At 41.4% G+C, this 17821-nt stretch overlaps 1 protein-coding gene across 1 annotated transcript; it reads right to left on the reverse strand.

Moving 5' to 3' along the window:
- Positions 1 to 13450: 13450 nt before the first annotated feature.
- LOC138883420 (uncharacterized mitochondrial protein AtMg00810-like) lies at positions 13451 to 17490 on the reverse strand. Its single transcript, XM_070164106.1, has 2 exons — positions 17310 to 17490; positions 13451 to 13992 (listed from the first exon to the last, which is right to left on the reverse strand). The coding sequence occupies exons 1-2, from the start codon at positions 17488 to 17490 to the stop codon at positions 13451 to 13453; spliced, it is 723 nt and encodes a 240-aa protein (XP_070020207.1).
- Between the last annotated feature and the right edge of the window lie 331 nt (positions 17491 to 17821).

Genomic DNA, 17821 nt, shown 5'->3' on the forward strand with positions numbered 1-17821 from the left:
CCAAGACCAACAATTGGACGGTTACTCCTCTTCCTGTCCGAGGGGAGTCTTGGTAGTAGGCTTTGATTAATGTTTTGTTTGTTTGTTTGTTTGATCGGATTATTCAAGGGTGTAATCCCAATTTTACTTTCGTTTTGTAAAAGTGTGAACCCTTTTTATCCTGCAAATTTAATAAAGTTCTTTTCTTTTGTCCCATTTTAATTTCTTGTTTTGTTCTTTTTCTTTCTGAACAGTTCTCTTTTTACTGGTCCTAATGACATGGCATGCACAGCGGATCTTCGACCTAGTCTAATAAATCAATCTGAATCTGACTCAATGATGCAAGAGGTCGTTTGTGATAATGAATCCGAATGTGACGAAGGGGAAGCCTTCGAAGAAATAAACCGAGAACTGTGCCAATTTGAAGAGAAACCCAAGCCTAACCTAAATGACACTGAGGCTGTGAACCTAGGAGACGCTGATAACATCCAAGAGACCAAAATTAGCATCCACATTGAGCCGAATGTCAAAGCAGAATTGATCGAAACTCTCAGGGAATTCAAAGATGTTTTTGCATGGTCATATGATGATATGCCTGGATTGAGCACCAATTTAGTGGTTCACAAACTACCCACTAACCCGGCATACCCTCCGGTCAAGCAAAAACTAAGGAAATTTAAAACAGAAATGAGTGTAAAGATCAAAGAAGAGGTGATTAAGCAATTACAATCTAAGGTCATTCGGGTCACTCGGTATCCCGAGTGGCTGGCCAATGTGGTACCAGTCCCAAAGAAGGATGGAAAAATCAGGGTGTGCGTCGACTACCGCAACCTCAACAAAGCAAGTCCCAAGGACAATTTCCCGTTACCCAACATTCATATCCTGATCGATAATTGCGCTGGGCGCGAGATCGGATCCTTTGTGGATTGCTATGCGGGTTATCATCAGATCCTAATGGACGAAGAGGATGCTGAGAAGACAGCGTTTATTACGCCATGGGGAACCTACTGCTATCGGGTAATGCCGTTCGGGTTAAAGAACGCCGGGGCAACGTACATGCGAGCAATGACTGCTGTGTTTCATGACATGATACACAAAGAAATAGAGGTGTACGTCGATGATGTGATCATCAAATCTTGGCGTCAGGAGGACCATGTGGCAGACCTAAGGAGATTTTTCCAAAGACTCCGGAGGTATGATATCAAGCTTAACCCGGCCAAATGCGCATTCGGGGTTCCATCAGGAAAGTTGCTAGGATTCATCGTCAGTCGACGGGGGATTGAGTTAGACCCATCCAAAATTGAATCCATCCGAGATTTGCCACCGCCAAGGAACAAAACAGAGGTAATGAGTCTGCTGGGTAGACTCAATTACATCAGCAGGTTCATCGCTCAACTCACAGCAACTTGTGAGCCCATATTTCGGCTGCTGAGAAAGGATGCTGCGGTAGGTTGGACGGCAGAGTGTCAGGAGGCTTTCGACCAAATCAAAGGGTATCTGTCTAATCCACCCGTATTGGTCCCGCCTAAGCCCGGGAAACCCCTAATCCTTTACCTGACGGTCTTGGAAAATTCATTTGGTTGTGTACTGGGGCAACATGATGACACAGGAAGGAAGGAGCAGGCCATCTACTATCTTAGCAAGAAATTCACAGTGCATGAGGTCAAGTACACTCAACTCGAGAAAACATGCTGCGCCCTAACTTGGGTAGCTCAGAAGTTGAAGCACTACCTGTCTTCATATACTACTTATCTCATATCCCGCTTGGACCCATTGAAGTATATCTTTCAGAAACCTATGCCCACGGGAAGGTTGGCAAAGTGGCAAATTCTGCTCACAGAGTTTGATATCATCTACGTAACGAGGACGGCCATGAAAGCCCAGGCACTGGCAGACCATTTGGCAGAGAATCCCGTTGACGAAAAATACGAGCCCTTAAGAACGTATTTTCCTGACGAAGAGGTGATGCACACGACTGATTTGGAATTACCTGAGGAACCGGGTTGGAAGCTTTTCTTCGATGGAGCTGCAAACGCAAAAGGGGTTGGAATAGGAGCAGTACTCATTTCTGAAACAGGGCGCCATTATCCTGTCACGGCTCAACTACGCTTCTATTGCACCAACAATATGGCCGAGTATGAGGCTTGCATTTTGGGTCTGCGCCTGGCTGCCGACATGGATGTCCAAGACGTCTTGGTCTTGGGAGACTCGGACCTCTTGGTACATCAAATTCAGGGTGAATGGGAAACACGAGATCTAAAGCTCATACCATACCGTCAATGCTTGCATGATCTGAGCAAGAAATTTCGATCGGTAAAGTTCAAACACATCCCGAGAGTTCACAATGAGGTTGCGGATGCCTTAGCCACCTTAGCATCAATGTTGCACCACCCTGACAAAATATATGTTGATCCTCTACACATCCAGGTCCGTGATCAGCACGCCTACTGCAATGCCGTAGAAGAAGAAGCAGATGGCGAACCCTGGTTTCATGATATCAAGGAATACCTCAGGATGGGGATATATCCAGAACATGCCTCTGGGGACCAAAAAAGAGCCCTTCGGCGTTTGTCGAATGGTTTCTTCCTCAGTGGAGGAGTATTGTACAAAAGAACCCCGGATTTGGGATTGTTGAGATGCATAGATGCCGGGCAGGCAACGACGGTTATGGCGGAAGTACATGCCGGAGTTTGTGGGCCGCACATGAGCGGATATGTATTGGCAAGAAAGATCCTTCGAACAGGGTGTTATTGGCTAACCATGGAACACGACTGTATCACTTTCGTAAGGAAATGCCATCAGTGCCAGATACATGGAGATTTGATTCATTCTCCGCCAACAGAGTTACATACGATGTCAGCACCCTGGCCGTTTGTAGCATGGGGCATGGATGTCATTGGGCCCATCGAGCCAGCAGCGTCCAACGGTCATAGGTTCATTCTAGTGACCATTGATTACTTCACCAAATGGGTTGAGGCTAAAACCTTCAAATCAGTAACCAAGAAGGCGGTGGTGGACTTTGTTCACTCCCATATCATCTGCAGATTTGGGATCCCAAAAGTGATCATTACGGATAACGGTGCGAATCTTAATAGCAGCCTGATGAGAGAGGTGTGCCAACAATTCAAGATTACACACCGCAATTCCACCCCATATCGTCCCAAGGCGAATGGAGCAGTCGAAGCAGCCAATAAGAATATCAAGAAGATACTGCGAAAAATGGTGGAAGGGTCCAGACAATGGCACGAGAGATTACCCTTTGCTTTGTTGGGTTACCGCACTACCGTCCGGACTTCCATAGGCACAACTCCTTATTTGTTGGTGTATGGAACTGAGGTCGTGATACCAGCGGAGGTCGAAATTCTGTCCCTCCGAATTGTCGCTGAAGCCGGAATTGATGATGATGAATGGGTCAAAGCTCGATTGGAACAGTTGAGCCTGATAGATGAGAAAAGATTGGCAGCAGTGTGCCATGGTCAGCTGTACCAGAAGAGAATGGCAAGAGAGTATAATAAGAAGGTGCGCCCCAGAAAGTTTGAAGTAGGGCAGCTGGTATTGAAAAAGATCCTCCTACATCAGGTCGAGGCGAAAGGCAAATTCGCCCCAAATTGGCAAGGGCCTTATATCGTGACCAGAATATTGTCCAATGGTGCTTTGTGTTTGACAGATGTCGAAGGTAGATGTGTCGACATGGCTATCAATTCAGATGCAGTCAAGAGATATTATGCATAACTTCTTTAATTATGGCAACTTTTGGTTTATTTGTTTGTATTTGGCATTTGTTGAATAATGAGATGACGGAGGCAATTCTTTCTTCTATCCAAACACTTTTAACCCTTGCTTTCCCCTTTGAGCCTTAAGCAATTCTTTCAATACCCCTCTTTTGGAATCACTAATGAGAAAGATATGAAAAAGAGAAAGGAAAAGAAAAGAAAAAGAAAAGAAAAAGACAGGGAAAAAATGAGAAAAAGAAAATGAAAAGAAAGAAAAGAAAAATCAAGGAATATAAAACCGTGGGAACTACGTTTGACCTGATTCCTCAAAGAGGATACGTAGGCGCCTCACGGCTCGGTCATAGTATGCATCATAGTGAATATAGGATGCATAATGTACATAGTGTGCGTAAAGCGTGCGTAACGCACATAGCGCAACATAAGTATAAAAAATAAATTCCCCAAGCAAGAAACCTGGGGCAGAAATTATGTTTTAAAATTCCAACAAAGGTTTGATTCCAAAAGTTGTAGCACATCACCCATCAAATTATTTTCATTTTTTCATAGCCTTTCTTTAACTCCACACCAGAACCAACATTCAACGTCCAAAAGACCTCCCGATCAATGTTCAAAATATGTCGAGTCAGGTAAATAAGACCGAGAATAATACACCAATCCCCAGCAAAGAAGAGGATCGTAAGACTGGGAATGAATTGATAGCCAAAGGAGTCTCCAGAAGAGAGGGTCGTATCTACAACGCCCCGATTCCTCGAAAGAAATAAAATGAGAGAGTCTCATCGGTGAAAACCTTCGCAGGCACCGAGAGGCGATGTAAGATGAGGGATATGAAATGAGAGAGTCTTATTGGTGAAAACCCTCACAGGCACCATAAGGCGCCGGGAGATGAGAGAAAAGAGAGAGTCTCATCAGTGAAAACCCCTCGAAGGGCACTATGAGGCGACGAGACAGATCAGCAAAACTACCACATTCGCAATAGGATGAACATCCATTTATCATCCCCAGCAAGTCAGACCATCGGGCAAATCGATTGATACAAATAGACTGGGTCGGGAATCTATGGTGCACGTCATGATCACGGGGACCAGTTGTGTCCTCCAGATAAGTTCTTTTGATTGTCTCCTCCCACAAAATATTGGTTCAGAAAGATTTTCTCTTTTTCATATCTTTATTTCTTTTCCTAAAATGTGTCTTTAAAGGATTTGTCAAAGCTTACTACCAGAAACCGAAGGGGAATTCATCCAATGCAGGATAATACAAACAGTCTTAAAGGCCGGCCCCAGGCAATGCAGGGATTGTGCTCGGAAATGTTGGAAGAAGTAAGCTCCAAAAGGGAGTGGTTTCGGGAGTTAGAAGCAGACTCCCACATCATGTGTTTTAAAAGAAAGCAGAAAAGGGGATAAATTGAAAACCAATCCCCAGCAGGCTAGAGACCCCCAACAGGCAACTTTGCCCGCCAACCAATTATGGGGACAAAGAGCAAGAAAAGGGGAAGAGAGAAAAATTGCTCGCCAGAAAGGCACCCTCTACCACCACGATTAAAACTGATTAAATCCTTTTGTCTGCTGCAGGAAAACAAAGGGTTGATGATGGCAGCAAGATGCACCGCCATGGAAGTCACCAAAAACCGGGGCAGAAAATTTTCTGCCGATTGTCGAAAATTTTCTCGGAAGAACGGGGAAACAATTTCAATACATTTAAGTTCTAGGTCGCCCACCAGTATAATGCGGGAATACATTTAAGTTCTAGGTCGCCCACCAGTATAATGCGGGAATACATTTAAGTTCTAGGTCGCCCACCAGTATAATGCGGGAATGCATTTAAGTTCTAGGTCGCCCACCAGTATAATGCGGGAATACATTTAAGTTCTAGGTCGCCCACCAGTATAATGCGGGAATACATTTAAGTTCTAGGTCGCCCACCAGTATAATGCGGGAATACTTTTAAGTTCTAGGTCGCCCACCAGTATAATGCGGGAATACATTTAAGTTCTAGGTCGCCCACCAGTATAATGCGGGAATACATTTAAGTTCTAGGTCGCCCACCAGTATAATGCGGGAATACATTTAAGTTCTAGGTCGCCCACCAGTATAATGCGGGAATGCATTTAAGTTCTAGGTCGCCCACCAGTATAATGCGGGAATACATTTAAGTTCTAGGTCGCCCACCAGTATAATGCGGGAATACATTTAAGTTCTAGGTCGCCCACCAGTATAATGCGGGAATGCATTTAAGTTCTAGGTCGCCCACCAGTATAATGCGGGAATACATTTAAGTTCTAGGTCGCCCACCAGTATAATGCGGGAATACATTTAAGTTCTAGGTCGCCCACCAGTATAATGCGGGAATGCATTTAAGTTCTAGGTCGCCCACCAGTATAATGCGGGAATACATTTAAGTTCTAGGTCGCCCACCAGTATAATGCGGGAATACATTTAAGTTCTAGGTCGCCCACCAGTATAATGCGGGAATACTTTTAAGTTCTAGGTCGCCCACCAGTATAATGCGGGAATACATTTAAGTTCTAGGTCGCCCACCAGTATAATGCGGGAATACATTTAAGTTCTAGGTCGCCCACCAGTATAATGCGGGAATACATTCAGCTCTAGATTTTGGAATCAGTCACCCCACCTGAAGACAGAAGGTTACAACAGAGATCCCCAAACGGGAAACAATAAAATCCCCAGCACCAAGAAGCAGACAACTGCAAAAGCAAGCGCACATTCAAAGGGAAGAAGGAACGCGTCTCAAAAGAAGTAGTTTGGGAACGTTGTAGCATGCCCAGTATAACAATTCTGATGAAAAGCCATACCACTGAAGAAACCATTGGAAGATCTAAAGAAGAAAGCCGTGTCCCCAGCAAATCAAGCAAAGTGATGAGAACTGACATTCAGAAAAGGTGAAGGACCAGCATCATCTCCAAGTTCACAAAATAAAGGCGTCGGAGGAAAGCATTAGCCGACAAGAAAGCAAGGCAACAAGAGCAAGTTGAAGATGGATGAAGTTTCAGGATCCTCAGTTTAACTTAGCTTCTTGTTTTCCTTTTAGAGCAATGTAATAGGGAGATCGGTTGAGCAGTAGCATCCTACAGCAACATACAACAGCGCACAACAACAGCAAACACTATAGTCACACGGTAGTCCCAGCTACCAAAATTTCCCGAACTACATTGACCTGATTCCTGTTCAGCCCAGGATATGTAGGAAACCTCTGAAGCAAAGGTTCGGTCAAATCTTTTTCAAAAAATGCTTCACACGGAGTATTCGGACGGGCAAAAATCGCTCGCTTTATCTTTGCGCGAAAACCCTTCGTGTCTTCGGGCAAAGAGGGGCAGCTGTAAGCACGTGATTTTTGCTTCACGAGCAATCACTCCAAAAGAAAATAAAAATAGTGACAAATGGTTTCGCTGTACAATTTTTCGATCTTTCCGTAACATGTGTTGTTGGTCATTTGTGGGTCTGTCCATTTTGCATCTAGTCATTATCAAACAAAAATACAAAAATGCCTGTCGTTAAAAGAAAATTCAAAAAAAATATATATGTATGTGTGCATCGTTCGTTCTAAGCTGTGATCTAACCATTTTTATTTTATTTTATTTTTATTTTTCATTTATGTGTGTTTATCGTTGTGGGTGCCACTCAATATGTGTGCAGGTTTTTTTTTTTTACATTGTTTTAGGAATTTTTGTTTAATTTGAAAAAAAAAAAAAAAGAGGGGAAAAGGAAAATCTGATTTGGGCCCCGAAACAAGGCCCAAAACCAAAGTACTGATCCAGTCCAAGACGAGCCTGCCCAAACACGGACTCAAACGACGCCGTATCGGCGTCCCTACCAAAGCCGTTGATCTGATTCAAACGAACGGTCCAGATCAGGCTGTTCAACTCGCCTCAACGACGTCGTTTCAGGCAAGATGATCTAAGCCGTCCAACCCCATTGATCCAACGGATCCAGGCCCTCCTCTAAACCCGTCAACATGACCCGATCCAATCCCCTACCCGGTCTTAACCCACTATCATCTCCCGAACGACGTCGTCTCTCCTCAATGAGTAGATCCTGGCCCTTGATCTCAATTGATCCAATGGCCAGGATCTAAACCCTCAATACATATATAAACCTAACCCCTTACCCCCACGCCCCAAGCCACACCCCCCCTTCAGCCACTGTTCACCATCTTCCCCAGGACCCCTTTCCTCTCAAACCCTAGCAGCCTAGGTTTTCCCCCGTGAGCCCGGTAACCACAGTTCCGATGACCACCAAAATAACATCCCCGATGCACCCAACCATCCTGAACATGAATCCGTTAACCTTTCACCTCGAATCAACCCGTAGCTTCTCGAATCTTCCAACGAAGATTCGAGTAAAAACCAGATCTACACCGATTGACCCCAAACTCACACCACGGCCCCTCCTGACCTCCCTCACCCCCTGAATGGCTTAGGTTCCGTTCGAATCTGACTGGAATTGAACGGTTCCCAAATCGAACCTCAAGAGCCCTAGGATTCAGATCTATGGGTTTTTGTCCGAATCAGTGTCAGGATCAGGGCCTAGCAGACTTTTACCGAAGTGTTCTCAGTTGAGAACGCTTCGGTTAAAGTCCATTAGACCCCAAAATCACCTGGCCCGAGTTCGAGCATTGAGTCAGTCTTAGTTTCAGGTCCCGGAGGTATTTTTCCTTTTATTTTGTCATCTTAAACTCTATCTGTCATACATGTTCTGGTTTGTTTTGGTTTCTGACTCGTCTATCCCTGTGTGTACATTTTGAGTTTAAAGTTGATTTGTTTGTTGATTTTGTTGGTTGTTCGATGTATATTATAGTTCGCGTAGTCGTTTAAATAAGCATCGTCAACTAAATTCACTTGAAAGATTAGAAAATCAGGAGTTGCATTTCAGTATTGATTACTATGCCTGTTTCTTGTTGGTGTTCCTTGTATCGACATGACCAACTTGTACCCTTTAATTGGCACCCACGTTTGATTAAATTGGAATCATTGGTTTGAATTTAGGCTGAAAATTGATTGTTAACTGTGGAAAGCTAACAGATTCACCTGAAGGCAGCATTGAGTTTAAGTTAAGTAGTCAGTAGTTAGCTGAAATCAAAGAGGTTTATATACTAATTATTAAGAGTTATGGTAATACAGTGACATGCAAGGTTAAGGGTAGTTTTGGCATAAGACAAAGTCTGATTAGGGGGTTTAACTTAAGAATATGTCAAGTGTTAATTAAAATACTATTAACCTAATAACAATGGGGAACAAAACATAAGAGCATGGGTTCAAATGAATACTTTATTTCACCCATAATCCTTGATTAGAGCAATAGGACAAAGCATGGGGGGCTGATTAAGTTTACCGAGAAAGATGCCTTTAGGCATGGGGAGTTAAGGGGTATGGGCAGATTGCAACTGGCAGGATCCAGGCAGCTTGACTGCACTGGGTTGTTGGCTTATAAATAAGCTGTTGCAGAACTAAAAAAGGGCTGGACATTTTTCTTAGTCTTCAGAAAAGAAAAACAAGAAACATAAAGTCTCGGAATATTGTAACCAAACACTGTCTGAAAATTACATAAGAGTTTATGTTGGTTTAGCTGTCTTGGCCAATTACTGTTGTTTGCCTGTTTGAGCCACTTGTAGTTATTGAATTGCTGGGGTGTTTACATTGAATACTCTGCTGTCTCTGTTGGTTCCTACTCTGTTTCTGGGATTTGTTGTTTGTTGCTCGACTACTCGGGAGCTTCATCTTTGTTGGTTGATTTTGTTGCTGTGTTGTTGCTGTCTGTCTGCTGCTGCTGTATTCGTGCATACTACTCAACTGATCACTTTCTTTCTTCCTTTCCTTCCTATACCAGGTACACACCCAATACACTGTCAGATGTAGCTGGAAATTTGAGCATGAATGTAAATGAAAGACCTGAAGAATTTTGTTTATATACATAGTTTGCCCTTTTAAATATCATGTAATGTAGGAAATTTTATGCCTGTTTTGGATGTTGGAGATAGCCTTCAGGCCCGATAACTATCAATGAATGTTAGTTGAATGTTAGATTGTGTATATAGGATGGTGATAAGAGTATGCTTAAGGCAACCGGTTGTATCTCAGATTTAGTGCAATAGTGTAGTATAAGCATGTAATGCATGCCAAGCCTAAAATTCGTACACTAAATGAGTTCTTTCCTTTCCAGTAAATTGCTATATATAACTCTTAAAACCATGTCTTAAGATCAGGAACACAAATTCAGGGCCTCAACCTCACAAGGGTCGAGTTCAGGCCAAAACAGGCCAAGCCAGCCTGCTTCGAACAAGCAGTGGTCCAGGTCTGGCCAATCACACTGGGCTGGATTTGGGCCTGTGAATTACTTGTTCGGACAGCCTCGTTTCTGATTTTAGGCATTTCTGAATGTTGTTACAAACAACTTGCAAGCATGTAATTAATTAGGACTATCTACTGTTTTCAATTGATAAGGACAAACGCGATAAGAAACGTAGTTGCTATAGGATATCCTTTTAAAATAAGAACGAGATGAGCCTCGATGAAAATAAACAAAACGTGCAAATGCGGGGCCCTTGTTAAATGTATATTATTGAAGCATTTAGTTTCCAGGACGGGTTGCTTAGCAAATCTCACAACCCTCCTAAAATAACAACACGTTAGTCTCTTTAGGATACGCTTTAATAAACCTTACCTTCTTAAACTCGGGTGCACATTTATGTGACCCAAATCCAAATCTCGACGGATTCGAAATGTATTTCTAATCACGGGTACATTGATTGTGACGTGATCCGAGAGGCATATCCATGACGTCGCGAATTCCTTTTAAAAGTAGAACGAGACGAGCCTCGTCAAATAAAATAGACTCAGCGGCGAGGCCCTCTAACTGTATATACATTAAAACACTTAGAATTCGGGACAGGCCATTTAGCGAATTTTTCGGCCTTACCCAAAACAACAACACGCTAGTTGCTTTAGGCACGTCTTAATAATTTATTCTCCTTAATTCGGGTGCACATTCATGTGACCCAAATCCAAATCTCAACCGTGTCGAAACATGTCAACAACCATGGGTGCATTGATGTAACGTGGTTCGAGATATGTTTTCACAACGTTGCAATTCTTGATAAAAACAGTAAAATGATAAAAGCGGTTAAAAGTTAAATCTTGCACATAAGTTTACACTTGTATAAAATCAGATAATCAAGTCGAATATAACAGTTGAGCGACCGTGCTAGAACCACGGAACTCGGGAATGCCTAACACCTTCTCCCGGGTTAACAGAATTCCTTATCCGGATTTCTGGTACGCAGACTGTAATATAGAGTCATGCTTTTCCTCGATTCGGGATTAAAATTGGTGACTTGGGACACCCTAAATCTCCCAAGTGGCGACTCTGAAATAAACAAATAAATCCCCTTTCGATTGTCCTTTAATTGGAAAAAAACTCCTTGTACCCTCTCGGGTGCGAAAAAAGGAGGTGTGACACATATTACTACATACAAAGACATTAAGATTTGATTTGTTTTAAAAAATTAAATCTTCAGTGTAAAGTGTTCCACAGTCACCCATGATTCTTCCACAAAGTGCTATGAGATAGGGAAAGATTACTTAATCTTTTTTTGTTTCTAATTATATTAGTCAATCTCATTATATAACTTAAATTATTAAATTTATATACTCTTATATTAGTAAAACAAAATATAAGAATATTATATTACCTATTTTCCAAAGTTTGGTTCTAACCTCCTCCTCCTCTTCCTTCTTCTTCTTCTTCCTTTTTCCCTTCTTTGCGTTTTTTTTTTTTTGCTTCTGTTGTAGCGGCGCTGCTTTTCCCTTTCCCCCAATTCCCTTTTCTTTCTTTTTTCACGTGGGCTTTTGCCCTTCTTTTAAATTGATTAGGTTTTTCTTTTTTCTGTCTTTTCTTGTATTTTTTTGTTAGGTTAAAAGAACAACATACCCCAACTTAAATATGGGTCTTACACAAGTCCAATAGAATTTTCTTCCAATCTATTTGTAAAAATTTTATGCAACTTGTAGTTATTTTGTAGAAGCCCGTTTTGAAAATTTTTGTTTAAAAGTGCACGGTTTCCAAAAGCATGTCACGTAATTCACATATAATGTGTGCAACAGTGAATAGAGAGGAGATTACATGTTATGAATATACTTGGCAAATACAGAGGTGAGAAACAGTTTAGGTGGGGTTGGGCTTGGGGTCTAATAGTATGGGAAAGTGTGTTGTGATGGATGATGACATAAGTAAAGGGGCAATTTAATCAAGACATTTACATATTTAAACATTGGCTGCAGTAAAATTCTATTTTTACCAATCATTATGTTCCATTTTACCTGAAATTAGGATTTTACCCTTTGAATATCAAGCAGGCATTAGAATTTGCCTAATATTTAGGAATTTGATACCAGATGGAATTTTTGAAAGAAAATTTTATAGAAGAAGACGTTTCCAAAAACTGTTAAAGATATATAATAGAAATATGTATAACAAATTAAAAAATTTATAAATTAACTCTCCGGCATTTGCTCGCTAGTCTATTTATCTAACCTATAGTTACAACACTTAATTATACCCTTTAATCTTTCAAGTTTTGCAATGTGTTGTACGTATACCTCTAATATCTACTTTCTTACTCTTCAAACATTTGGTATACCTTTTAGTTTTTTTATCTCTTTCTTCTTATTGTTGGAGTTTTATGTGCGAAACGTCTATTGACGTATCAGAATTAGAATACAGGTTGAAAAGATGAGACAGAGGAACAGAAATACTTGATTTTTCTAACTAAATATGATAGACATATCAATTCTAAACATAACACAGAGCCTTTGAACATACATATTTTTACAAAATCAAATAAATTCGTTGCCATTATACAATTTCACCACCTATTGAAATATTCAATTTGCTATGGCCTAACATGTATGCTTTATTCTTGATCATTGTTATGTAACTATATTTCTTTTCCTTTCTATTTTTATACACAGAACACATGAGCGAGATGTGAACATCCTGGATCGAGTGAGAATTTAGGAACAAAAAGATTAGAGATCTGCGGAATATTCGAGAAGGAGAAGAAGAAGAGATACATTGTTTATGGCTGGAAAAACCAATTAGGCATTCAGCCTTTTTCTATTTATATGTAGCATATTTACATACAAGTTCCATTTACAAAAAGAGCCAAAACTAATCAAAATACAAATGTGGATATGTACAAAATAAAATAATGGCCAGTGGCCAGCCTAGATACTAAATGTTCCTTATTGGGCCTGAGGCTAGATAGTCAGATAGCCTAACACCGCCCTTCAAGTTGGAGGGGGAGAACACCTTCAACTTGGACAAAAATGACTGATGGAGCACACCAGTAAGAGGTTTGGTGAAGATGTAGGCAAGTTGATTAGAGGTGGAAACATGAAATAGCTGAATCAAGCCATCCGCTAACTTCTTTTTGATAAAATGGCAATCCACCTCGATGTGCTTGGTACGCTCATGAAACACTGGATTTTTAGCAATATGAATAGCAGCCTGGTTGTCACAAAAAACAGAAACAAAATAAGAAACAGGAATAAAAAGATCAGGAAACAACCTTGTGAGCCAAGTGAGTTCAGCCACCACTTTGCTCAGTGCCATGTATTCAGCTTCAGCGGAGGAGAGGGAAATAACAGGTTGTTTCTTAGATTTCTATGCTACCAATTAGTCACCCAGAAAAACGCAAAAATTAGAGACAGACTTGCGAGTATCAGGTCAAGTTGCCCAATCACTATCAGAATAAGCTGTGAGAGTACAATCAGGAGAGTTAAAATAGAATAGTCCAACATCAATGATACCCTTCAGGTACCTCAACATGTGAAGAGCAGCAGTCATATGAGGCAGTCTTGGAGCTTGTAATAACTGACTTAAATGTTGTACACCAAAACATAAATCAAGTCTAGTATGAGTCAAGAAGAGAAGCTTGCTAATTAGACTCTTGTACATTTCAGGATGGACAAACAACTCACCAGAGTCAGCCTTCAACTTGGAATTTAAATCCAAAGGTGAAACATAAGACACCTCCAAATAGTTATATTCTTTAAGTAGATCCAAAATAAATTTTTTCCGATTTAAGAATACACCATCAGGTGAAGTACTAACCTCAATCCCCAAGAAATAGTGCAAGAGACCCAAATCTTTTATCTTAAACTCATTATCCAAAAACTTCTTAAGAGCAGCAATTTCAACAAGATTGTTTCCTGTCAAGATTATATCATCTACATATACAACAAGAATGACAATATCACCAGAAGACCCTTTGACAAATAGAGAGTAATCATTTAAGGAATGAGTGTACCCTCTGAAACATAAAGCTTGGTGACTGATTTTACTTCCCGGAATCGCTGGAATTTATGCACAGCGATAAATCTCTCACGATAGCTCTGATACCATGTGAGAAGGCACGGGAGAAAATATGATATATTGATATTGTGTGTGATGCAATACAAGAGGTGCTATTTATAGCTACTCTATACAAAGGGGATACTACTCCTATTCCAATGTGGGACAATTACATAACTATCTCTAACATTTACATAGCTATCTCTAACACTCCCCCTCAAGCCGGAGCATATAAATCATATGTACCGAGCTTGTTACATATATAATCAATGCGAGGGCTAGTAAGGGACTTGGTGAAAATATCTGCAAGTTGATCATTCGATCTCACAAACTTCGTAGTAATATCTCCTAAGAGTATCTTTTCTCTAACGAAGTGACAATCAATCTCAATGTGTTTAGTTCTCTCATGAAACACCGGATTTGATGCAATATGAAGTGCAGCTTGATTATCGCACACAAGTTCCATCCGACTGATTTCACCAAATTTCAACTCCTTGAGCAATTGTTTGGTCCAGACTAGTTCACATGTTGCCATAGCCATTGCTCGGTATTCTGCTTCTGCACTAGACCGAGCAACTACATTTTGTTTCTTACTTTTCCAGGACACCAAATTTCCTCCTACTAAAACACAATATCCAGACGTAGAACGTCTATCAGAAGGTGATCCTGCCCAATCAGCATCCGAGTACCCAACGATCTGCTCATGACCTCGATCCTCAAACAGTAATCCTTTACCTGGAGCCGATTTTATATACCGGATAATGCGGACAACTGCATCCCAATGACTATCACAGGGAGAATTCATAAACTGACTTACAACACTCACAGGATAAGAAATGTCGGGCCTAGTCACTGTGAGATAATTTAATTTACCAACCAGCCGCCTATAGCTTGCAAGGATCGCTAAGCGGCTCCCCCTATCCAGGCAGAAGTTTAGAATTCGGATCCATCGGCGTGTCAACAGGTCTGCAACCTGTCATCCCTGTTTCCTCAAGAATGTCTAACACATATTTCCTTTGAGAAATAACAATGCCTGAGCTAGATTGAGCAACCTCAATACCTAGAAAGTACTTCAATTTGCCTAGATCCTTAGTTTGAAAGTGCTGGAAGAGATGTTGCTTCAGATTAGTAATATCATCCTGATCATTGCCCGTAATAACAATATCATCAACATAGACTACCAGATAAATACATAGACTTGAAGCAGAGTGGCAATAAAACACAGAGTGATCAGCTTCACTACGAGTCATGCCAAACTCCTGGATAACCGTGCTGAACTTACCAAACCAGGCTCGAGGAGACTGCTTTAGACCATAAAGTGACCGACGCAAGCGACATACAAGGCCACGAGACTCCCCCTGAGCAATAAAACCAGGTGGTTGCTCCATATAAACCTCATCCTCAAGATCACCATGAAGAAAGGCATTCTTAATGTCCAACTGATAGAGGGGCCAATGACGAACTGCAGCCATGGATAGAAAAAGGCGAACTGATGCCACTTTAGCCACTGGAGAGAAGGTATCACTGTAATCTAGCCCAAATATTTGAGTGTATCCTTTGGCAACAAGACGTGCCTTAAGTCGATCAATCTGGCCATCGGGACCAACTTTGACTGCATAAACCCAACGACAACCAACGGTAGATTTACCTGAAGGAAGAGGAACAAGCTCCCATGTACCACTTGTATGTAAAGCAGACATCTCGTCACTCATAGCCTGTCGCCATCCTGGATGAGACAATGCTTCACCTGTAGACTTAGGGATGGAAACCGAGGACAATGAAGATATAAAAGCATAATGGGGAGATGACAGACGATGATAACTCAAACCAACATAATGAGGATTAGGGTTTAGTGTGGTTGAAGGTGGAGGAGGATTACTAAACTCCTCAAAAGTCGGTATAGGTAAGACCTCAGATATGTCATGGTGGTCAGCAGAAGTGACATCAGTTGTGAAGAAAGGTTTAGACTCGAAAAATGTGACGTCAGCTGACATAAGGTACCTATGAAGATCAGGTGAATAACAACGATATCCCTTCTGAACACGAGAATAACCAAGGAAGACACACTTGAGAGCACGAGGAGCTAACTTATCTTTCCCCGGGGCTAAGTTATGAACAAAACATGTGCTCCCAAAAACCCGAGGTGGAAGAGGGTATAAGGCTGACTGGGGAAACAATATTGAATGTGGAATCTGACCCTTGATGGGAGATGAAGGCATCCTATTAATCAAATAACAAGCTGTGAGAACTGCATCGCCCCAAAAACGCAGCGGAACACGAGACTCAATTAGAAGTGTGCGAGCAGTCTCAATAAGGTGCCTATTCTTTCTTTCTGCAACCCCATTTTGCTGAGGGGTATAAGGACAAGATGTCTGATGAATAATTCCATGAGAAGACATAAACTGCTGAAACTGAGAAGATACATATTCTAAGGCATTATCACTGCGAAAAATGCGGATAGAGACACCAAATTGGTTTTTGATTTCAGCACAAAAACTCTGGAATATAGAGAATAACTCAGAACGATCTTTCATTAAGAAAAGCCAAGTACATCTTGAGTAATCATCAATAAAGCTAACAAAATAACGAAATCCCAAGGTTGAACTGACTCTACTAGGACCCCATATATCAGAATGAACCAAGGAGAAAACAGACTCTGCATGACTCTCAACACTACGCGTAAAGGAAGCTCGGGTATGTTTCCCAAGCTGACACGACTCACAATCTAATCTAGACAAACTGGATAAACTAGGCACCATCTTTTGAAGTTTGGATAAACTCGGATGTCCTAAACGTCTGTGGATTAGATCTGGAGGATCTGTAACTAGACATGTTGTGGAAGGACTGAGCGAGTTAAGGTAGTAAAGACCTTCTGATTCACGACCTGTACCAATTGTCCGTCCCGTACTGCGGTCCTGCATAATAAAAGAATCATCAATAAAATATATACCACAATTGAGGGCACGAGTCAAACGACTAACAGATGCAAGACTAAAAGGACAACCAGGAACATAAAGAACGGAATCTAGGGTGATAGAAGACAATGGGTTGGCTTGTCCAACTCCTTGTGCCTTAGTTTGACATCCATTGGCTAAAGTAACAGTAGGAAGAGACTGTGAATATACAATATTCGACAAAAGTGATTTATTACCAGAGATATGATCAGAAGCGCCTGAGTCCATGACCCATGGTCCAAGAGTACTAGACTGGGAAACACAAGCAAAAGAATTACCAGCAATAGGAGTGTCAGTTTGGGCAACTGAGGCTACTTGTGGAGATGTTTGCTTACTTACTCGATACTGAAGGAGCTCATTATATTCTTCTTTAGATACAGAAAAGCCCTGGTTATCTGTAGTCTCGCTTTGAGCAACGTAGGCATTTTTGGGTGGACGGCCATTTAAGGAATAACACATTTCGCGAGTGTGTCCAAGTTTGTGACAATAAGAACACTTGGGTCTAGATCTCCCAAAATGACCGCCTCCTCATCTATTCTCCATAGCTTGAGATGCCCAAACATCCACTGTCTGGGATGCAAGAACAGAGGAATCAAGTATCTGTGATGAAATCACTAGGTGACTTGGTGCTGCAGCAAGGCGAAGTAATCGAGAGAATAATTCATCAACTGTAGGGACAGTCGGACTTGCCAAAATCTGGTCTCGTACTGAATCAAGATCATGAGGAAGTCCAGCGAGTGTAAGAACTAGAAACATTTTCTGTCGCTGCTCTTGTTGTTTTGACACACTA

The sequence above is a fragment of the Nicotiana sylvestris genome, chromosome 12 (genome assembly GCF_000393655.2).
Source record: "Nicotiana sylvestris chromosome 12, ASM39365v2, whole genome shotgun sequence".
NCBI classification, from domain to species: domain Eukaryota; kingdom Viridiplantae; phylum Streptophyta; class Magnoliopsida; order Solanales; family Solanaceae; genus Nicotiana; species Nicotiana sylvestris.

Excerpts from the sequence above, each read along its gene's own strand:
- LOC138883420 (XM_070164106.1), bottom strand. The coding sequence starts at position 17,490 with ATGTGTTATTCCTTAAATGGCCGTCCACCCAAAAATGCCTACGTTGCT. Across the intron at positions 13,993-17,309 it reads AACTGACACTCCTATTGCTG|GGTCTTCTGGTGATATTGTC; the intron begins GTAATTCTTTTG and ends TATTTGTCAAAG.